Source organism: Musca vetustissima, unplaced genomic scaffold (assembly GCF_032173495.1).
Source record: "Musca vetustissima isolate MV318-11 ecotype Yass unplaced genomic scaffold, APGP_CSIRO_Mvet_v1 utg1154, whole genome shotgun sequence".
NCBI lineage: Eukaryota > Metazoa > Arthropoda > Insecta > Diptera > Muscidae > Musca > Musca vetustissima.
The window spans coordinates 223540-248577 of record NW_026881586.1 but is presented as its reverse complement, the minus strand read 5'-3'; the positions used below and the strand labels follow the sequence as shown (position 1 = coordinate 248577).

General features: G+C 32.3%; 2 protein-coding genes across 2 annotated transcripts; both read right to left on the bottom strand.

Annotated features, from left to right (window-relative positions):
• Positions 1-21087: 21087 nt before the first annotated feature.
• LOC133327517 (uncharacterized) lies at positions 21088-21327 on the bottom strand. Its single transcript, XM_061536035.1, has one exon. The coding sequence runs from the start codon at positions 21325-21327 to the stop codon at positions 21088-21090; it is 240 nt and encodes a 79-aa protein (XP_061392019.1).
• Positions 21238-21588, bottom strand: LOC133327519 (uncharacterized). Its single transcript, XM_061536037.1, has 2 exons — positions 21542-21588; positions 21238-21471 (listed from the first exon to the last, which is right to left on the bottom strand). Exons 1-2 carry the CDS (start codon positions 21586-21588, stop codon positions 21372-21374), a joined length of 147 nt encoding a protein of 48 aa, XP_061392021.1. The 3' UTR covers positions 21238-21371.
• Positions 21589-25038: the final 3450 nt, after the last annotated feature.

Here is a 25038-nt window from a genome sequence, read left to right as displayed (position 1 = left end):
CCAAAATAACAATTGATTGCGTCCATGTCTGAGATATGTTCAAAAAGTATTGAACGCTGAAACTTTTTCCTTAGCAAAGGCATCAATTACGGAGTTGAACTAAAATTGCCACTGTCTATTGAACTGAGATTGACAATAGACAATAAAAAAGTGGAAGGAAGTTAAAAACACGGCATAATGGACTAAAAAAGTTCCTACATTACGGCCACAATTGTTTTTTTTATAAAAAATAAAATTATAAAATGATTTTATAAAAATAAATGTTGGATAATTTTTTTTCAAGAGTATGGATAAAAATGTTAATAGCCAGAAGAGAGTATATTTTTTAATATTTTTTCTATATTGACCGATGTGCAGCTTTAAAAAAATATTTTCTGAAGGAAAAGATTGGATGAAAAAAATCAGGGCATGGATTTCTTTTTTAACCACTAGAATTCATTTTTAAGATTATGTTTTTAAGGCTATGTTTCCAAAGACCATCTGGTCCATAAACGTGAATTTTTCATTTGGTTGACTCGTAGTACTGATATGATACTGATTGCATGTCCAATCCTTCTCATGCAATTGATTACAACTCAACGGCCACATTGGCAATACCCCATAAAATATGTTGGTGTAGGGTATAGGAAATTGCAATAATCATAAAAGTGCAAAGTTAATGCTATTAAAAATATACACATCAACATCAATATGAACAGAGCCGGTAATAGATCACGTGATGTATACAAAAGGAGAAAAGATATAATACCGACAACCTGAATGAACCAACGACGGCGGACGAACAAAATGAATTACTTTGAAGGCAACAACTTTGATATTTGCCAAAAAATAAAAAAGAACGAGTTCTACAATTCAGGATATCAGACTTGTACAAAAGCAATAAAATACAATTTCCGCCTGGTAAATAAACTTTTAAGACATTTTACAAACATCGAAACGGGGGTGGGGGATAGGCGATGGCAATACCATTCAGTTTTCAATTGAATTGCTTTACTCGTACTTATCTATACCGGTCGCCGTCATTGGCTGTAAAAACACCTTGAATATTGGCCAAAAAATGGAATCAACGAATTTTACAATCTTCTGTTCGCCCCTTTTGCTACTGTGAAAAGGAAACAGAGCCAAATAACATTAAAGCAACATTCGTATGTTCACACCACCTCTGGGGAATACCGAACAAAAAGGAACAGCAACAACACAATAGTGTCGAAAAGTGAAAAATGTAAAATATTTTCTTTTTTGTTGCGAAAAATAACAGTTTAAACTAATGTTAAGCGAATTTTAGATAAGCGGCAACACATTCCATTCACTCATCCTGCCCTTTTTTAAAGGAGGATAAGGGTAATACAATTGTAATTCAATGGTCATTGTAGGAAATGGTCGTACAAGGAATCGTGTTTAAATTGAATCGTCAATGGTATTGATAACTTTGGTAAACATTTTAAAATTTGCCGAAACTCCTGTGGAAGTTATCAGATGATTATTGTTGCAATTTTTTTTTTAAAGAAAATTATCATTCCTAGAATAAAGGAAAGGATTTAGATAATAGAAGCTAAATGCACATTTTAAATTTAATGGACAAAACGTGCTACAATCTAAACATATCCCTTTAAAGCACACATTTAAATAAAAAAAGGATAACAATGGAACCTTTTCTATAATATTAACTGCTAATAATGAAAAAAAAATCAATCTAAAGTTATTCAATTCGTATTGGAAACTATAAAAATGAACACCCCCTTCCCTTCCTCTATTGTTTTTGGTGTTGATCCGTTAATATTTAGGGGATGAAATGATCCAACAACTTTATTTTTGTCTTTTTTTCTGGTCGCTCTGGAGTCCACAACTATGACCCGAACACCACGAAATTTTACACCAAGAAGGGAATCTGGCCAAAAAATAAGCATGGCGGTTCTAACGGTCAATATTCAGCAGGTCAAAAATGGTAAAATTTGGGTTATATTATATCCAAGAGGAGTTGTTGACTTTAAATTGATACCAACTATATATAACGCAGGTGTCTACGTATTTTGATATGATTAATATTACCATATTTTATTTCACCCTATTGCATGTTAACGGCCTTCAAAAATTCTACTTTTTTTAGGATGTATCTGCATGCATTTGATGCATCACGTAGTCGGCCCCGTCCGACTTTACTATTTTAAATGTACTGAGGGAGTGCTCATTAAATGTGGATTGTTTTGTTCATGCTAATCATGATATTTATATTTCTAATCAAAATTGTCTTGAAATATAGATTAAGTTTCAAATTGCCTATATTAGACCTGTCATATTATCGGTTTCAATCCTTCCGATATATCCCATATAAATGTTTGAAATTCGATAAATGTTGATGCAATTTTGAAGAGTAGAAAATGTGGTCTTCATCCAATCAAAGTTATGTTTGAAATTGACCAATTCATTTGCCATATCTATATATCGTTTTTGGATTATTTTCAGGACATGTAACGTAATTTTTCTGAATCTAATGGATATTACCTCGTTCGAAACTGAAAGGACATAGGTCACATTTCCCCCATTGTGATAATTGTATAAATCATTAATATAATTGAATTACCAATATATCTTTAACTAGCTAATCCTATTTTTGCTTTGTGCATTTGAGATTCGTATTTCATGGTCAGTCTCCTTAAATATGATTTTTTTATTTGAATCCCGATTTCATCAGATTTTGTGATTGATTATTTTTTCCAATACCTAACATTACCGTGCCCGAAATTACTTGACGGTAGCCTCCTATTGTCGTAATAATTCAATGCTAATAATATTACACTCTTTAAAAAAGTAATTCATGATCTAATTAACTTTTATTACCACGCACTAATTTTCTATGTCTACCCCGCCACCCTTTCTAATCGTTGAACATGCAGCTGCTGCTAAACTTGACTGTGATTCGTTGTTTTGTGTCCTCCAGACTTGGCCGCCTTCAAACTGGAAAATTTATGACTTTCATAATTTCGTTAATTTTAATGTTCTTAACAAACGTCTCGAATATCAAAATAAGTTTCAGTTTTATTTTTAACGGAAAAAAGTTAACTTTCCACCAACCACCCGCCGCCTACCTTTCCAACACCATTTGGACTTGACTTTCTGCGTAACTTTGGGGCTCATTAACTTCCCACCCCTTCCACTTGATTTGGGCCCATCGTACGCTGTGGCTATTCTCTTTTGCCTGTTCCATATTTTCAGATAATTATGTTTATTTTTATTAGACATGGAAAAGCGTTTTTCTTCCATAGTCGACAGAACGTTTTGTTTTCATTTTTGGCTTAGAGGGTAGAAAAAAGACATGCGAGGGAAGGAATTTGTCTGTGTGTGTGTGAGAGAAGCTAAAGAAAAAACTCTTTTAATTAAAGAATAGAAAACACAAAGTGCGGCGAACAAAGGAACAACACCAAAGGCAAAGACCGGGCAAAAAAAGAAAAAAATAGAGATTTGTTTGTCGTCCAGTGTGGTTGTTGTTTGTGGATAAAGTTTTTCCCTCGTCCTCTTCCATTATGTCAAAAAGTGTTGACACCAAACTTGCTGGCAAAAAAGTAAATACTTTCAAAATTGTTTCTTAAACTGTTTCAGATTTCCACACATACACACACACACCCTCAGTAGTATATCCAGCGAAGTTAAGAAATTAGGAATTAACAGGGGCTGACATTTCCAAACTTTTGCTGTTATTTTTATTATTGAGGCATTTTGAGATAATGTGAATATGAAGTGTGAAATATATTTCGATTTAAGTGCATTTTTGCTCTCCATGATTTTTCTTAATTTTTATTGACAATTAAATACACTTGTGTTGTTTTAAAGTGATTAAAACAAATTTTCTCGTCTTAGGTTAATTTTATCAATTCACTTTTCTGAATTCTCATAATTTTAATGTAATTAAATTTTTTCAAAAAAAGTTTTCTAATTAATGTGAACAGGCTTTACAATAAGAAGAGATAATAAAATTGCAAGCTTATTTCAAAGTGTTTTAATATGATTGCCAGAAGTTTGCAATTAAAAACATATATTGTTATTAATATTTTAATAAACTGAAACTTCAAAGGAAATTTTCGAAGGCAGTATACCTCGTAAGAAAACAAATATAAATCGACTTAGGTATATTATCTAAAACTCTGTAGAAATTCCGGTATGTATTATATTTGGAGATTTTTTGTATTATTTCCGCTCACGCAATACTGCTACAGCAGTATCCAAATGCTCGTGATAGGATGATTCCACGATACTTTTACGATTTAAGACTTTTCATGCTTCTGAATTTAAAATTTAGTTTCAAATGAAATATATCGTAATTAAATATGTGTTGACATGCTGTTTCGCTTCCTTATGCAATTGTAAATTGTCATACGTTCAAAATCCTCTTTAACAACCTTAATTCACACATAAGACACATGTGGTGACATCTCATCCATGTCCAGCCACATAAATCCAATACGAATCTGCTTGGCACAGGCAACCGAAATCATTATTGCCGAAATTGATTTAATAAAATGACCACACAAAAACATACACAACCACATGCCCACCCACAACAATATAAACGACATACAAACACTATCAAGCGGAAACAATTCTCTTATGCCAAAAATGGTCTGGAGTAGCAAACAAACATATTTGGAAACGATTTATGCCAATTGAAAAAGAAAATCTCTCTCACAATTATGGAACAACATCCGTTTCCAATAACACACTCATAACCAACACACACACACCCCCAACCACCCATCACATCCACCTTACCCATATGATGATGATATACATATGTTATGGAGGAAGGGGATGCTGCCATCGATATTTAAGGATAATATGCCAAAAAAGCATAACATCTCACACAATCATAAAATTGAGCCAATAAAATCTGCAGCAATTGGTTTCATTCAATGTTAACGATGTCCAACGACGAGAGTGTTCTTCAATTCAATTTTCAGTCTCACAACCATGTTACGGATGTTGACGGCTACCACTACAACGGCTATTAGGATAATCATTCGAGCGAAGGATGTTGGCAGGGAGGCGAGTGTCGGCAAGTGGAGTGTGTTGTAATGTCAGCAGGGGTCAAGAGCTGAAATTGATGTTTCGTTTATGATTTATCGTCAGAAGGGAGAATATTGCCCAAAGTGTAATATCCAGCATTTGATATTAAACCAAGAACAACAACAGTAACAACAATAATAATAACTACTTGTTCTTTGATGTCCATTTTTTCCATGGGATTTTGAAGTTGGGTGTGTGGGTGAGTGCGAAAGTTTGCCGGTATGTTGAATGCCAAAGACAGGATTATTACAAGAAAATAGATGAGCGAGTGAAACATCAGTAGCAGCAGAAATTGAGTTGTAAATTAAAAGCTAGCACATTTTATGATACAATAACCGAAACAGTCAAGGACTTTTTGGGGAAGTGAGAACAGCAAATGTTGTCATAATTTTCAGCAATATCATTATGTAAGTGTTGGATTTGCCGCCAACTCTGTCATAATCTCTGCAGCGAACATCACAGTTGGATGATAATTGAAAATTTCTAAAGGATATAATGATTTATCACATATTGGCATATACCCGCTACTTCGTTAGCGAATGTGGAAATTATTTAAACCCAAATACCAAACATTGTTAACACTTCTGGAACCATCTAGTACCTATGTTCTCTTATATTACTTTTTTCCAAAACTACCACAAAAGAAATTTAGCTCTATACAAAATTTTTTGCCATATTTTACCCTTTGTACTCGTGTAAAATTTCCAAATTTCAAATATACCTTCACCCATATCCAGATTAAGTACCAGTTAGTAAATATTTATATAAATTGTCATAACTACCAATGAAAATCATGCAATCCAAGGGAAATTTTATTAATCAATTTCAGGATTCCAGCTCTGTCGGTTAGCTTTTAATCCAAATTGTATCAAATTTAGTGACATTTAGTACACATTAGTAGAAATTTCCAAAACTTCCAACATAGCCCAATCCTACACCCCAACAGTAATCCTAACTTCAAATATCAAGATTCTATCTCTATCGGTTTACCTAAATCCAAATTTGGTACCAGTTTGTACACATTACTGCGAATTTCCAAAAAAAATAGAAAGTAGCCCGCCAAAAAAATAAAAAAAATAAAAAATTGCATCTGGCAATACTGCACAAAGAAATTACAAAATTTGTTGCATACTTTAAGGCATTCGAATTTTTTTACGGGTTGGGTGTGGCCAGACCAAAATTTTTCGAAATTTTTAGTTTTTTTGCGGGCAACTTGCTATTTCATTCTGGGCGCCTGGTATTTTTTTGAAATCTGCTACATTGGACGTTATTGTTACTAAGAAACTAATATTGTGAACCCCCACTAAAAATTTTTTTAGACGTCCATAAATAAAACACATTTTTAGCATTTTTAAATCTGTTTATTTATTTTATTTCAATAGACGAAAAAGGTACATAAAGGAATAACTCAACTACATACACTATTTACTTAATAATACTTAATATAATGGTAGTATAGAGGAACAAATTGATGATGATGTCAGCTGGATATTTTCTTTCAGAAATTGCTCAAACCTACCAGGCATCCAGAACAGGTAGATAGAAAATTTAACTAACTGGCAAACTGTGGGCTTTTAACTCCGTAACATGTACCAGGTTTGATATTCGGAACAACATTTTTGGGCTCATATCAGGAAATAGATTTCAAAAAATCCAACATAACTTATTATTAATATTTCATCGATAATCTTACCTCGGTTCTACGTTTATTGAAATAGCCGCAAGAAACCAAAATGTTAAAAAATCCACAATTGTATATTAAAAAAAAAACATTTTTAGGAAGCTTTCAAAAGTCTGATTTTGTTAAAAATATTTTTTCGGCAATTACATTTATACTTTAGATAAAAATATATTTCTTTAAGAAATATTTTTTTTCGAATAACACATAAAGTCATGGGTTTTTAAACATGTTTGTTTTGGGACCAGATATGGGCGTGGATTCATTAAAAAATACCAGGGACCACAAATGTAAGTGGATCTCAGGGCTGTCATTCCTGACCTGTAAGGTATCATAATGAAGTAAAAATTGGTCATTGGTAGGGAAACGGCAAATTTTATTTCTAAAACTTAGTTAAGGTTCTAAATAGTTTTTCACATAAAACATTTCATATTTTTTAAATTTTAATTAATTATAACCGTTCATATCGCACAAATTTTTTACAATATCTGCAGTAGTTCAACAGTTATGACAAAAAAGACGACGTTAAATTGTTCAATCCTGATTTTTTCAACTACTGCATCAATAGATGACGCTGCGGTCGCTCATAATGTATGCTGTTGTATCAAAATTATAGCATACTTGTAGGGGCAAAGGGCAGTTCAAGGTGCAATTTATTGTTGCTTGATATGTAGGTGTGATTGTATGTGATTTATGCACATATGCAATGTAAAATATACCCTGTAGGAAATGTCTACAGTAAATCAGTATTGACTTACTATTGACATCGTCACCAATACTGTTGACCGACTATACCCAACACAATGCATTTTACTATTGACATTTAACATGTGCTTGTCATTGGAAATGAACTAGTGACTTGGTCAGTAGTAAGTCAGTAGTTTTTAGATATAGACACAGCGTCGCATATGTGGACACGGTCAGTAGTAAGTCAATAGTTTGTAGATATAGACAAAACTTGTAAATTTTTTATAATTTCTTTTGCTCAAAAAACACCCCACATTTCCTTCAGGGATATTTACTTACACATACACGCACTGTAGCTGTATGAAGAAAAAATTTCCATTTTTGCAAGATCGATTTTTGTGGTGTTTTTCATTTTTTTGGTAATAGGCGCCCAGCATTTTTTGAATTTTGCAGCAATAAAAAAACATTTTTTATATTTTCATAGTTTCATTTAGAAAAAGAAAAACAATTTATTATTTCTTTTCTTGTTTTTAATTCACCGTTGCATTTACTTTCAGTTATTAAAGACTTATAAAAAAATATTTGTTTATACAAAAAAATCACTAACTTCTAATTTCGAACTTACAAACAAAATATGTATACGAATGATATAAAAATATAAATAAATAAAATTTATAGGTAAACAGTTATGTAGAAAGATATGTTTGTAATAATAGCGTACATCTAATATGAAGTTTATTACCATTTAGTACACTTCATACACATAAACACTATTTTCCGAAATCTCTTTCTTATTTCCATTACAAAGAACAAGGTCAGAATTCCAATTATATATTTCAGCAAATTCGTACAAGTTCCACTTTATTTACATTTAGCACTTTTCGAACACATAAGTAAACATTTTCAATTTAAATTTAGTACCAGCTAGTACCAAAAACCTTTTGGCACTTTTTTCTAACTCTCCGTCAGTGACCCACATTTTAAATTTTAGGTTTCCAGCTCTCCATTAGTACCAAATTTAGTACTTTTCGTACCAATATTGTATCAAATTTGATACCATTCTGTACTTTTTGTACCCATATTCCAAACCTACTTTCAAATATTAATCGTAAGTCCAAATTTAAGAATTCCAGGTCTGCGTGTTCACCAAATTGTACCAGATTTGGTACCATTCTGAACTTTTCCTAAGTTGCAATTTTCGGGATTCGAGTTCTACCCGTTCACAAAAGTTCTTTTCGTAGATTTAAGCAGGAGTTAGTAAAACTTCCTCAATTCCACACTGCAACCCTATCCGTTCACATATATCCAAATTGTACCATATTTAGTACCATTTAGTACTTATGAGTTCGAGTATGAGTTCGAATTCGAGTATGAGTTTGAATTCCAACACTATATCAATCATGTGCTATAACAGTAATTTTATTTTCAAATATAAATTTTCCATCTCTATCATTTCATTCAAATCCAAATTGTACAAAATTTAGTACCATTTTTAAAACTACCTCCATGTTTCATCCTACACTTCAACCTTAATTCTTACTCCAAATTGTAGAATTTCCGGTCACACAAAAAGAATTGTACCATATTTAGTGCCATTTAGTGCTAGTGAAAATACTACCTTTATCCTCTAATTTTCATTTCAAATTTAAGTTTCCCATCTCTATACGTTAACAAAAATCTAAATTGTAGAAAATTTTATACCATTTAGTACACATAATGACGAATTTTCAAAACTACCGATATATCTCAATCCTGCATTCCAACTGTAATATTAATTCAAAACTTCAGAATCTCAGCCCTATCCGCTCATACAAAAGCAATTTGTAAACTGGTACAAAATTTATTATTTTTTGTTTCTACATTTAAGAATTTCCTACACTCCAACAGTAATTTTAATTCCAAAAATCTGGAGTCCAGCTCTATACGTTCACACATAAACCGTTTAGTACACATAAGTGCTATGATTCCATATTTCAATTCAATATTCCAACAGCAACCATTATTCCAAATTTTAGGTTTCCAGCTCTCTGAAAATTGTACCAAATCAAGTGCCGTTTAACACTGTTCGTGCACATACATACGAATTTCCAAAGATGTCTCTGTAGCTCAATCTTCAATAGTAATCATAATTCCAAATTTTCAAACAATGAACTTTCTTATGAAATTCAATGATTTGAAAGCGTTGATCGTTTGTATGACGATTCATCGTTAAATTGTGGACCAAACTGAAGATGTATGACAGAAAAACAAAACACGAGATGTGTGTAAACTGTTAAAAACAGTGTTGCCAAAGATATAATAGCTAACAAATCAACTTTATAGGTGTAATAAATATATAATGGCATAGTGTAATAAAACTACAGATTTCCCTCTAACCATTGCTGCAAAATTCATAAAAATCGGATAAGTATTTCCGGAGTTATTCGAATTTCTATTTTAACATGCTCCGAAACATACTTTCTGTTCGATGCTGGGCGCCTATTACCAAAAAATGCACACTGTAGCTGTGTGTGTATGTGTAAGTAAATATATTTTGCATAAATCACATACAGTCACACCTACATATCAAGCAACAAGAAATTGCATGCACCTCGAACTGCCCTTTGCCCCTACAAGTATGCTATAATTTCATACAACAGCAACATGAAAACAATTTTTGCCTGTTTTAAAGACCGATTTTTGTGTGGTTTTTTATTTTCAGGTAATAGGCGACCAGAATCGAGCAGGAGGTGTATTTCGGACCATCGTTGAATTGAAACACCACTAAACTGATTTTTATAAAGTTTCCAGATATGGTTAGTCGAAATTCTGAAGTTTTATTACACACTGCATATTTTTACAATTATAAATGGTGATCTTTTAGCTATTATCTTTTTGGAAACACTGTTTTTAGCAGTTTACATATATTTCGTGTATTGTTTCACTGCCAAACATCTTCAGTTCGGGCTATAATTTCACGATGAATAATCATACAAACAACCCTTTCAAATTATTGATTTTTTTATTAAAATGCGTGCTCTGTTAAAATGGTTCACAGCCCGATTCTTCAATGTTATGGTTGCATAATCGACCCACTTAAGCGGCTATTCCTTACTCTTTTATTAATATATATATATATATATATATATATACCGATTTAAAATTCCTTAAGGACCTGGTAATTTAGCGACCGCAGCGTCATCTATTGATGCAGTAGTTGAAAAAATCATTAATGAAAAATTAAATGTGTTTTTTTTCATAACTGTTGAACTACTGCAGATATTGTAAAAAAAATCTATTTCGTGATTTAATTATAATTAATATTTAAAAAATATGAAATGGGAAAAATTATTTAGAGCCCTAACTAAGTTTTCGAATTTTTTCTACCAATGATACTATTTTTCATTTTTTAATGAATCCACGCCCATATCTGGTCCCCAAAACAAACATGTTTAAAAACCCACGACTTTATGTGTTACTCGAAAAAATATTTCTTTAAAAAATATATTTTATCTAAAGTCTAAATGTAATTCCCGAAAAAATATTTTTAACAAAATCAGTCTTTTGAAAGCTTCCTAAAAATATGTTTTTTAATATACAATTGTGGATTTCTAAATATTTTTGTTTCATGCGGCTATTTTAATAATCATTGAACCGATTATCGATGAAAGTGGGATCCATCACCGGTTTTTTAAATTTCTTTAAATATTAAATAAGCAGTCTTTGTGTGTTTTTATAGCTGCCATCTTTCTTTAAGGGCTGCCAAATCAGTTATGTTGAATTTTTTGAAATCTATTTCCTAATATGAGCCCAAAAATGTTTTTCCGAATATCAAACCTGGTACACGTTATGGAGCTAAAAGCCCGCAGTTTGCCAGTTAGTTAAATTTTCTATCTACCTGTTCTGGATGCCTGGTAGATTTGAGCAATTTCTGAAAGAAAATATCCAGCTGAGCCTGACATCGTTCATCAATTTGTTCCTCTACACTACCATTGTATTATGTACTATTAAGTAAATAGTGTATGTAGTTGAGTTATTTCTTTATGTACCTTTTTCGTTTATTGAAATAAAATAAGTAAACAGATTCAAAAAAAAAAATCTAAAAATGTGTTTTATTTATGGACGTCTAAAAAATTTTGTTAGTGGGGGTTCACAATATTAGTTTCTTAGTAACAATAACGCCCAATGTCACAATAATGGCCCCCAAAGACTTTAAAAAAAATCCCAAAAATTTAGTGCAATTTTGCGCAAATTTCACAAAAATACCAGGCGCCCAGAATGCAATAGCAAGTTGCCCGCCAAAAAAAAAAACTTCGAAAAATTTTGGTCTGGCAACACCAAACCCGCGAAAAAATTCTAGCGCCTAAAAGTATGCTACAAATTTTGAAATTTATTTGAACGGTATTGCCAGATGCAATTTTTTACATTTTTTTGGCGGGTTACTTTCTATTTTCTTCTGGGCGCCTGGTACTTTTGTGAAATTTGCACAAAAAATGCATACAAGCAGGTGAATGAAAAATTGTGACGTCATCACACAAATTACAAATTACGTCACATGCGTAGGGGCATGTGTACTTACCATATTTGTTGTATCCGTAAATAAAAACAAATAGTATTTTTAGTAAATTCATTATTCTTTATTTTTTATTCAATATTCTTTGTAAAAAATATATACACACATTTAAATAATATATTAAATATAAATTTTAAGAAATAATAAATTGGGCCCACTTATTTGGACTATATTCTATTGTAATCCTTCCTTGTGGAATTTTCTGATTGAGAGATGAGGATAATTCCAAAATATATATTGATCGTTATCGGCGGGCCTGTCATATTTTCAAATAATTTGTATATCGTTTTCGATTGTCATCATACGGAAATTCGAGCATATAATATTCATAAAAACCTGGAATGTAAAATAAAAGACAAATTAAAAATATATATAAGCATTAAATAATCTATAGTCTATACTAATAAAAGAGTAAAGTAAATGACTGACTGACTGATTTAAGGATTCATCAACGCCCAGACGAAACGGCTGACGATAGAATATTGAAATTTGGGGTGAGGGTCATTCTTGGTCCAAAGGTTGGGTTTTAGGAAATTCGTACTAGAACGCTACGAAAAGTACTAAATGTGATACCATTTGTATTTGGCGAACCGGTAGAGCTGGAACTCTTAAATTTGCAATGAGGGTCACTGATAGAGTGTAGAATAGATATAGCAAATGTTTTTTTGGACATTCGAACTATATGTATGCGAAAAGTAATAAAATGTACTAAAATTAGTAGAATTTCGTAGATAGAGCTTCGTGGATAGAGCTAAAAACTTAAAATTTGGAATGCAAATTAAGGTTGAGAAGAAGGGTAGATATAAGGAGCTGGCTTTGGAAGCGTGTACTTATGTATACGAAGTACTATATGGTACTATATGGTACTATATTCGGTACAAATTTAATTTCGAGGTACAAATTGAGTTGGAATCCTGAAAATGTTAATTAACATTACTGTCGAAGTGTAAGATTGGGATATATACGTACAATTTGGATTTGGGTGAACCGATAGAGCTGGAACAATGCAATTTGGAGTCGGGATCGCTGTTGGGGTGTAGGATTATGGTATGTAGATAATTTTTAAAATTCGTACTAATGTGGAAGCTTTACATTTGGAGTTATGATAGAATGTTGAGGTAGAATTGAGCTATTTAAGAAGGTTTGAAAATTCTTGCTAATGTGAACTAAATTTTGTACAATTTAAAATTTTGGGTGAACCGATGCGATGAAGTTTTGGAAATTTGTACTAAATGGTACAAAATTTGACTTTGAGTGAACAGATTGAGCTGGAATTTTGAAATTTGACGATCGGATAACGTTTGAGGTGTAGAATTGGGCTTTGTGGAAAGTTTAGGAAATTCGTACTAATGTGTACTAAATTACAGCTGGAATCATGAAATTTGGCCTTAGGGTTACTGTTGGGATGTAGGATTGGGCTACGTAAAATATTTTGGACATTAACACTAATGTGTACAAAATGGTAACAAATGTGGATTTGGGTGAACCGATAGAGTTGGAATCTTAATATTTGGTGTTAGGAACACTGTTGAAGTGTAGGATTGCGCTTTGTAGGAAGTTCTGGAAATTCATACTAATGTGTACTAAATGTTGTACAATTTAAATTTTGGGTGAACCAATACTGCTGGAATCCTGAAAATTGGAGATAGGGTTACTGTCAGGGTATAGGATTGGGCTATGTTAGAGGTTTTGGAAATGTCTACTAATGTGTACTAAATGGCATTAAATTTTGTACAGTTAGGATTAACAGTAAACCGATAGAGCTGGAATCCTGAAATTGAGTAATAAGATTTCCATTGGATTGCATGATTTCCATTAGAAGTTATGGCAATTTATATAAATGTTTACTAACTGGTACTTAATTTGGATTTGGGTGAAGCTATATTTGAAATTTGGAAATTTTACACGAGTACAAAGGGTAAAAAATTACAATAAATCTTGTATAGAGCTAAATTTCTTTTGCGCTCAAAAAATCACTATAAGAGAACATATGTACTAAATGGTTCCAAAAGTGTTAACAATGTTTGTTATTTGGTTTTAAATATTTCCCACATTAGCTAACGAAGTAGCGGGTATATGTTAGTATAATATAAACAAATAAAAATTATATGATAAAAACATGTATTACTTAAGAAAACTATTACAAAAGAAGTAATTAAAATAAAAAATATTATTAGAATATACACATTTATTTTGTTTTTATAAAATCATCAAAAATAAATAAATAAATAAAACTCAATCTTAATAACAACGAAATTATAAAAATAAATTCTCTAATAACAATTTATATAATACAATTTATTTTATTAAAATATATAATTTTTTAATTTATAGAAAACTTTAAACACATATCCAAAATTGTATTCAGTTACTAGCAAAGTGCCCGCTACTTCGTATGCGGAAAATAATAAATTTCAAAATAATATTTCATATGGAAATCGTGAATACTGTATAATTTGTTGCACTATAGTTCTGAATTCCACCTCTCTTCCTACATCTAACATCAAGTTTATTACCATTTAGTACTCTTCATACATTCTTATTTCCATTACAAAGAAATATATCAGAATTCTAATTATATATTCAGCAAATTCGTACAGGTTCCACATTATTTCCATTTAGCACTTTTCGAAAACATAAGTACACATTTTCAACACTACCTCCATACCATCACGACCACTAAATTTAGTACCAGTTAGTACATAAATTCGAGTTCCCAAAGTTGTTTCCATAGCTCAATACTACACACAGTGGGCGATTGGGCCTCGCTAGCGGCATTTAATTCAAATTTGAAAAAGCGTTAATTTTTTTCACAAATCGATAACGGATGGTTTTTTACGTTTTTTATAAACTCTACGATCAGCTGATCATCAGCTGTGAGCTGTCAGACACAAAATATGTTTTAGCAAGTGCTTTACAATATATTTTCTTTGTTGTGCGCATTGATTTCGAGCTCCTTGGGAATTTATAATTTTTACTTGTTTTATTAAAAGTGTGGCTTTTTATTAACTTCAAGGTGTGTATTACATAAAAAATCAGTGTTTGTGACCGGTCTATAAATGTGTTGTTCATAAAACGTAGTGGTAATTAAGTGTATTAACAACTAGCCCGCTATAGCCTGCACCTGTCGTTCGTGGAGTAGATGTATGTATGTATATGAAAATTCATGCTTAACAGGGGGAACGATTTAGAACCTTATTTTTAATTCATTACAAAAATAACACATAACAGATTAAATAAAAAATCAATTATCCTGATTTACTTCCTAATTGACACCTTATCTAATTTTGCTAATAGTAGCTGATCATGTAATTTACATCCCAAATATTTCACATCACAATAACCAAAATAGAAATAACTTCTTCTGCGTTTCTTTCATTCCTGAAAACATTCAAACAATTTGATCCCAAATACTTGAACTTCATTTGCCCTCCGGCTTGACTTTTGCTGGGAATCTCAACTGCACAGCATGTCCCAAGCCATGGCCATCATGGGGGTGGAAGCAGTCGACAATAAGTGTTCTATAATTTACCGTTCCGCCCCCTTGCTTTTATTCTTCACACATTTCAATATGTTGCCCTTCGAAACATTGTCATCATCAACATCATTGCCACCTTCGGCTATTGTTTTTGTTGTTGTGCTTGTTTTGTTGTTTTCTGGTGGTGGTATTTTCGAATTGGATTATTGTGATGTAATAACCATGTTCTCGACTTGTAATACGACCAAAGACAACGTATTGCCATGTCATCGAGAAGACCGAGGAAGTAAAGTGGTTGGCAACAACATCATTAGATATCCCAACAAAGGAAAGTGAATAAGACTTTATACTCTGTGGGATGTTTTTCTTGTTCCCACCGCTTTCAAGGATATGGAGATGAATTGGTGTGGACAGTGAAATAACTGTGGTTTGGTGTTTCCCTTGTCTTGGTGGTTGTTGCGTAAATGATTTTGCAAATTCAAAATAGGTTTTGCATCTTTGGCTTTTCTCCATTGTTTGTCACTAAATGTGTGATAATTTAATGACTTCCCATAACAGATGACTGAGTATGTCCTTTTTAAGCACACACATACACACAGTGTGTGTGTGTGTGTGTTAAAAATCCACAATTTAATGTAATGCAGCTTTTGTTTAGTCATGAAAAGACATTTCAGAATTGAAGTATGTATTTAACGGACAATAACAAAAATCTGTCAAGTATTTTTGCCCCCTGTTTTTGTGCAATATGTTCCCCTTTTTGTGTTTTCTGTTAATGATTTGTTTGAGGGATGTAGAAAAAAAGAAAATTATGGAAGTTTCTTATGTTTTTGAAGCATTTAAAACAGATTGTTTTTTAATTACTTTATTGGATGATTTTCGATAAGATTTATGTAAAGAAATTGGAAAACTGTTATTGGATTATTAGCAAGTCAATTCCAATTGGAGTCAATTGGACGTATTGGATTAGAGAAAAGTGATAAGAATGTAAATGCTACAAAGATTGAAAATAGTAGTAATTCGTTATTATGAATGATATATTGCTACAAATAACGGAAACAATTTAGCAAATATTGAGACATATTTTTATGATAATGTAAAAAATCCTATAGAACGACATTGATATGTACAAATATTTTACATATACACGATTTTTTAACTGAAAAAAAAAACGATATATACCTTCAGCCTATGGGATGAGGAGGTCTACGAAATTATACACAGGTTACATTATTCATTGTATCAAAGGTAAATTTCGGAACATCGTTGAATTTAAAAGCAAAGGCATTATGTGAAAGTTCAAAGAGATATTTAAAACATCAACTAAAAGATCGAACGTTCCATACGATTGTTATTGGATTAACAAATTTTCAAAATTGGTAAAAATACTACAATGTGTAATGTTTGAGCCAAATCGGACATTCCATTCGTTTAATATTAGATTTATAAAAATTTAAAATGGTCAACCCTTTGGGGGATGTACTTGAATGCGCGATTATTTATTTGCCAAAACATATTTGAACTGGATGAACTAATTGAACTGAATACCCCGACCTGGTTCTGATCGTATCTTTCTCTGAATAGTTCCAGAACGACCCAACTCTAAACTTAGTGTGGTTGGCATATTTTAGATAATTAAATTAATATCTTGATTCATTTTTTATTATTTTTAGTTCATTAAAATTTTAATTATTTTTAATATAATAAAGTAATAAAAATAAATTAGTATCAATGCTGAAATAATTTTACTTAAAAAGATTACATTTTTGTTATAATATTAATAAAATTAACCAATATCAAAACGTGAATAAAAAGTTACTTATTTATGAAACAAACAACATAAACATTAAAATTAGTGAATTCACGTTAAAAAAAACTATTTAATAATTCAGCACAACAAAAACTATGAGAAGCAGCTCGATGTTTGTTTTTTAATTCGCATAATGAAAAGAAACCTCGTTTTGGCAAAGTGTGGCCGTTTGCTCGCGTAAAATTGGGATTTGTCTAAGGAAAGTGTTATCAAATTGGAAAGACGAGAATGCGGAAAACTATTAATATAGATATTAAAATTATTTTGCACAAATGGTTCGAGCGGATTTTAAAGGTTTATTTCATATTATTTATTATTAATCCCACCACCCCCCCCCATTCTCGATTTCTAATTTTTTAGATTTTAAATGATCTGGTAAATGAATACCAATGCATGTTAAGGTTTGTAACTTTGCACACATATATATTTGAAGATTTAAAAAGGAAGAAAAATAATTTACAAAAAATTGTTTTTTTTTTTGTGATCAAAGAAATGTCCTTATTTTTGATTTGCACATATATATTTCTAAGATTTAAAAAGGAAGAACACAACACTTAACAAAATGGCGGAACTTAACAAAATGGCGGAACTTTGAATTTTTTTTCAACAATCGCCTATTTCTGACCACAAACCAATTTAAAAAATAAAGAAGATCTTCACCGATTGGCTTTACCCTAACGATAGCTATACACTCACAGAGAAACGTCCCAAAATTTGAAATCGATTGGGTTATTAGTTTTTGAGTTATCGTGTCCGCCATTCGCAAAAACGCTGTTTGGAGAAAAACGCTTTTAAAGTTTGAGAAACCCTCTTGCTGTCACTTGATGATAACACAATAAATGGGCTATATCGTCAAAAATTGTTGAGATTTTCACTTGATTTATAGGGACATTCTTGAATTAGTGTAGGTTCAAATTAAATCAAAATAAAAAATTAATTTTTTTGAAACCGAGAATGGGTGGGGTCCCCTTAATTGATCAAAACTTTGCAAATCGTAATATTTTTCCAACCCTACATTAAATCCTAAGATGGGGTAAATAGTGCAGGCTACTCTGGTAGCTCACCAAGGATGGTCAACTCGTTGACATATAAAGCGAATAATAAAAAGTATGTCTTATTCCGTAGACCTCCGCAAACCATTGGCTGAGGGTATGTATTTGTCGGCAACATCGACTGGCACTATTTTATTTGTTTATTTTTATTAAAGTGTGAGAACATTTTTGGCATTATAACCTTTGAATTATGACCACTAATTTCAAAGTATAAGAATTCCATATTTCTTCTACAGTGGCTATGTGAGGATGGAAAGATATATTAACGGCATTTTCCAAGGTAAATTTGAATTTCAAAACGTAACTTGGCTGCATAATAATTTAATTTGTGAAACGATTAGTCGGCAAAGGGCAATAAATATTTTACGAAAAACCGCACTGACATGAAATTGTTTGGTACAGTGCCTAACAAAAGTTTGTCGATACTTTTTATATGTAAGAGCATTCTTCGGATCTTCTTTCTTGGACACTTCCTGATCAATTGTTATTGATCCTAGTAACTAAGCCTTTACAAATTTCATATCAATTGAATAGCAAATGTATTGAAGTTATAATAAAAATGCAGTTCAATTTTTCGCCATTACTGTATAGAAAAGTAAAGATAAAAATCCTAGCCTTATGCCGACCATGAAAGGTGGGTAGGAGTTGTGTTAATGCGTGTGATATCAACTTTCTCCACAAGAATAGAAATCGCGTGCAAAAAATTATTTTTTTTTTGTTACCCTGCAAAACCCCACCCCCAACATGCAATGCCAATTGTTCACCTAAGCAAATATAAAAATTTTCGCTAATAAAGTTTTATACTTTTTATGTCCTACATGGATTTTCTCTTTCGGGCAATGCGAGTGACACGTGACTTTAGCAAATGAAAGCTAATGTCAAGCAGAAAATGCGAATATTTTGATATATCGTTATTCCATTAGAAGAACAACAAAAAATAGCACAGCAGAACAGAGCAAAGTTTGGAAAAGATTTGCAGATTTATTGTGGGTGGAGAAAAGCAAGGATACAAATCACCACATTTCAAGGCTTCATGAATTGTGATTGTATGCAGCCGCAGACATATTTCTTCATTTGCGTTGCCTTGTCTTGATTTGTGTTCATTTAATAAATCCATAAATATTTCAATACCCTTGTTTGTTAATAATGCGGATTGTGTGTGGTGAGTTGTTTCCTCCCTAGGTATGTTACGGAACACCGTTTTTTTAAAACTCTATTAAATGCTATGATAAGATATACTAAGAGATGTTGCCTGTTGACGGTGTGTATGTAAATTAGGCAGTATTTCTTGTTCAGCACAAGCTATCGATAAGCTAGATTGTCGCTATCGTTTAAGCTAGCATCGATGATGAACTTTTGTTTTGTGGTATTTTTCCATATCGCAAGTATTTGAAATCGACTTTATAATGCTTTTAAAAATGTGTTGATATGTTTTGAAAAATTGTTGACATTTTTTAAACATTACTTTTTCAATTTCAAAAACAAAGGAATAAATTTTACCTCAGCATGCTTAAACGGAGATCTTTACAATGTATCTAAGGCTAATTGAAATATTGTTTTATGACCCCAAGGTTTTTGCACAAAAATCAGTTTAGACAATTTTGAGTCTTTTTAAAAATGTTCTTCCGCCTATTTTGTGAAAGCGAATCAAATTGAAATCAAGTTCTCAGATAAGGAATATCGGTCGACTCCTTATGGAAGCTTTCAAACTAAGTGGTCAATGAGGATTTAATCCTTCTAGTACTTCCCGACCAACCCTACTTTGTGTCCCAGAATGCCCTTTTTCTAGTACCATGCCACAAAGAGAAAAAATTATAATAAATTGTAAACTTGGTAATATTTTTATATTTTATTTTAAAGGTAACTGCCTCTCTCATAGAAGTCCTGCTCTCTATTTGCAAAAAAACTCTAGTAGTCGATTTTCACAATCCTAGATACCAATGTTTTATATAATAATCGCTTGTTGCCGGACTGTATGGTGGATGCATTAAAACTTCCCAACAAAGCTCCTGAGTGACTGTAGTTGGTGTGGCCTAGCGTTGTTCTGGTGGAATACGACGCCACTTCTATTGGCCAATTCTGGTCGTTCCTGGTCAATTGCTATCTTCAAACGGTTCAGTTGTTGACAGAAGAGATCAGAATTTAACGTTTGGCCATATGGAAGCAACTAATAAAAAATAATCCCTTTCCAGTCCTACCAAATGCACAGCAGGACCTTCCTGGACGTTAGTCCTGGTTTGGCCACCGTTTGAGGTGCTTCACCGCTCTTTGGCCACGATTGTTTTCGTACAGATCTATCGTATGTGATCCATTTTTCCAGTCACCATCCGTTTAAGAAATGGGTCTATCTCATTCCGTTTCATTTTCATAATGGATTAAGTGAAATATGGTTCCATTAGTCCTATTCCTATTTCGACTCCGCAGATCAAATAAAAAATGAATACAAATGTTACGATAAATGCATGGTTAAGGTATTTATCTGTCGAAAGGACCGACTGATTTATTGGGGATCCGCACATCATGTTTAATATGTTTGCATCTGGGTTGAATTCTATAGACGAATGAAGACTCGGATGCTTATTGTCATGTTCTATGGTGAGCACAACGTTTGGACTCCTCGAATTATTCACAATTTTTTCACCCCCTATTTGCATTGATTTCTCTCCAAATAATAACATTTGTTATGAATTTGCTTGTTTAAGCCTTCCAAATGTGAGAAAATTTATTTTAATGACATTTTTTGATATAATTGAAAATATTTTAGACGATTGGTTTTTAACAGAAATGTAGACTATTGAATTGTTGACGATTATTTTTGACCATATCATTGAAATACCAAGCATTCGAAGAGTTAGCCGAAGAACCCACTGGACGTGTGGGAACTTCCAAGGCGTAACCAATACGAGGGCTGGATGATAGTTCATATTTGTTTGCCGCGATGGGCAAAGTGTTGCGTAGTGGGCTGACATCCATGACGGGGCAGGATTTACGAGATGAGCGAGTTTTATGCACCATGTTGACAAATTTAGATTGTTTGGTTTACGAGGGGTGTAAAGAAATCAGGGAACGCTTTGGATTAGAGTAAGCACGGAGAACTCTAGGAAGTTGCCGCAATTGGAGGTTCTGGAACCTTTTTTGGATGACAAATGTTTGGAAAGGCTACAAGTGAAAAGATAATGACGTTAGTATACATTTCCCTTGGATGTTGGGATAATTTTTCTTAACTCACCTTAAATTAGCGTTTAATTTGGCTTTGGTGTCGGCGCGGTTATTCATTGACACATAGGTTTTTTATCCAATAAATTTCAAGTGAAGATTGTCACAGAAATTTAAAATGGTTAGTTAGGTAACTTGTTAAAGTTTTGAAAAGTAACGAGAAATTCCGTTTTCTTAAACTTGGCTGTTGATGCTTTTGGTTTTAATATCCAAACTCAAATGATGACCTCTTTTGTTTTGATCGTCTTTTTATACTCGAAAAGCTCGACTGGTCATGCATTTAAAGCGTGCTTTTTCGGTTGATTTTTTTTTAGTTTTGTTTTGGAATTTACAAATAATATCAAAACATAAACTCGTTTAAATCTCGAGCGTATGGCCTCATTTGCATAATTGGCTTTATTCGAATTGAAAACATTTTGTTATTATTGTCGGGGACTACGAAATATTTAGTGATCAGCATCATCTGAGTTTTTTTTTGTTTTTCAAAAGTTTGTTTGTTTTTCTTTTTCTTTCTTGGAAATATCATCTATGAAAGTTATTGGTAATATGATGCGGTTATAATGAATTATAGAATATGTTTGTTTACATTTGTTTGTGAAAGAAAAGTTCAGTTAAGGGTCAGAACAATGACGTGTTTCGAAAGCTTTATGAGTAGTGGCATAGCACGCTTTATTCATGTGTTGTAAAACGTATACTTTATCAAAGTGCTATAGTATATCTACACACGTGCAAGGAATAATTACTTTATAAAAGTAGGCCCCATATCATAAAAAATAAACGCAAAGTAACTGATTATTTAAAATGATGTTGATTTCCTTAATTTTTATATCCGGGAATTTCATGAAAAAATGTTACAAAATACAAGTAGACAAGTAAAAAAGTGTCAAAATTGCCGACAGATATATATCCTCAGCCTATGGTTTGCGGAGTTCTTCGGAATTACACACAGATTTTTTTATTATTATAGATATATTTTTATTAAAGAAGTTTCGATTTTATTATTGATCAAATGGATTAATTCAATTTAAATTATTCGAATTAAATGTATAAGTTTAATAAAAAATATCGATCATTTGTGAGGGAGGTACCGAAAGGTCCCGTCTTGGGACTTGATCTAGACTTGGCAAAGATAATGGGGTTTGCAAAGTTTGGTTCAAACTATTGGTCTGATATTAATAATAAATATTGAAAATGTTGACTATTTGTGGGGGAGGTACCAGAAGGAGTGGACCAATAGGTCCCATCTTCGGACATGATCCAAGCTAAATAATGATAATAGATTGTTTGAATCAAATCCGACATTCCCTTCGACGGATAATGGGTCCATAAATATTGAAAATTTAGACCATTTGTGGGGGAGGTACCCGAAGGAGTGAACCAATGGGTCTCATAGTCGGACTTGATCTATACTTCGCAAAGATAATGGATTGTGTAAAATTTGGTTGAAATCGGACATTAGCCTAATGTTGGATTTTTAAATATTGAAAATTTTGATCATTTATGGGGAAGGTACCAGAAGGAGTACACCAATAGGCCCATCTTTGGACCTGATCTAGGCTAGGTAAAGATAACACGCTGTGCAAAATTTGGTTCGGTCTAATTTGGCCTTGGTGTCGACGTGGTTATTCATTGACACATAGGTTTTTTATCCAATAAAATTCAATGTGATGATTTGTGGGAGAGGTACAAGAGGCAGTGGACCAATGGGTTACATCTTTGATTTGATCTAGGCTTGGTAAAGATAATAGGTTGTAGAAATGCTTTGTTCAAATCGGTTAATCGTTCGCATAATATTATAAAATTAACTCTTAGAATAATTATGACCATTTTGTGGGGGAGGTACCAGAAGGACTTGATCGATAATCCTCATTTTCGAACATGAACTATTTTTGGAAGAAATATTACAATGTGCAAAGTTTGGAATGCAATCGGATACTCCATTTGAGATTTATCGTGCGCACCAGCCGGTCAGACAGACGGATCTGAACCAATGTTTCGATGAGGTACATTTTTGCATCAGAATGAGGGAATAACCAGGAAAATTGGGGCACATTCGGCAATGTCGTTTTCGGTATGAAGCTCTGATTGCACATCACTAGCGTTGATCCATAGGTATCGCATATAAAAATAAATAACTGTCGCAAAGTTTGAAATCCGTAGCTTGCATTTTTGCCAATGTGTTTGTAATATTTCCATTATTTATATTCCATTCCATTTCTTGTATGTTTTTGGTACTAGCTTTTATAATTAAGTATCAGAGGACAATTATCAGCCATAAAGTTTTTGTATCTGTTGAATAAGTACGTAGAAATATCGTTCATTTTTAAACATTTCTTTTTTATGAACAAATAGCTCATGCGTGTAAAATATTTGCCATATTCATTCTATAGGAGGTTTGCGTGATTACACAAAATATAGCAGCAAAAAGGTAGAGTAGACTTCGGTCATCATATGGGATCAACTATTTTCTGGTAATCACGGGTTATATGCATAGGGGAAAAAGAATATTTTAAGGACAAGTGGTCTATATACCACGTTGCAATCTAATAAGATCAGGACAAAGTTTGTATTTTTTTTTTTCAAATATTTTGTTCATTTAAAATTATAAACTAATAGTTAACATTATCTTAGTCTATTTTTAAGGTTTTTAAAACCAAGTTATAATGGATAAAGGAATTCCCTGTAGAATGCGGTTATGTCTTCATTATAGATTTGATACGTTAATGTTTACATCTTACAAACCACAAATTTCCCAATGTCTAAACCTTAAAATAAAATAAATCACTTTATTTATCTCTAATGACTTTTTTATTCATTAATAAGAAATATGATGATTATACTTTGGCATATTTCAATTACAAAATATCTTCAATGCCACTTTTAACAGAAATGCAAGCTATTGAATTGTTCGCGATTATTCTTGATCATATCATTGTAATACCAAAGATTAGATGACGATGTAGATCCAATTGGGCGGTTTGGTACCTCCAGAGTATAGCCTATACGAGGACTGGTGGATAAATCATGTTTATTAGTCGATGCAGACAATGAGTTGCGCAGGGGACTGACATCAATGACGGGGCAGGATTTGCGAGATGAACGATTTTTATGGACCATATTGACAATGTTCAGATTGTGTGGTTGGTGTATAGAATCAGGGTACGCTATGTATGCGAGTTAGCACGGAAAATTCTAGGATATTAGCGCAATTGGAGGTACGGGAACCTTTTTTCGATGACAAATGTTTGGAAAGGCTATAAGGAAATGGAAAATAATAAATTAACTTATGTACTCTCTTGATAATAATGTGTTCAACTCACCTTAAATTAGCGTTTAACTTAGCTTTAGTGTCGGCTCGGTAATTCATTGACACTATAGTTTTTATAACTTTATTTTAAAGTGAAAATTTTCATAGAAATTCCACTTAAATTTATTGTTTTGTTTGCGAAGGGCAAAATGTTTTAGCTTTGCTTGAATGCTGTTTGTTTTGATATTGAATTTGGAATGATA

Coding starts and splice junctions, on each gene's coding strand:
- LOC133327519 (XM_061536037.1), bottom strand. CDS start 21,588: ATGAATAACCGCGCCGACACCAAAGCCAAATTAAACGCTAATTTAAG. Junction 21,472..21,541: donor AAATTAAACGCTAATTTAAG/GTGAGTTAAGAA, acceptor TTTCACTTGTAG/CCTTTCCAAACATTTGTCAT.
- LOC133327517 (XM_061536035.1), bottom strand. CDS start 21,327: ATGGTGCATAAAACTCGCTCATCTCGTAAATCCTGCCCCGTCATGGAT.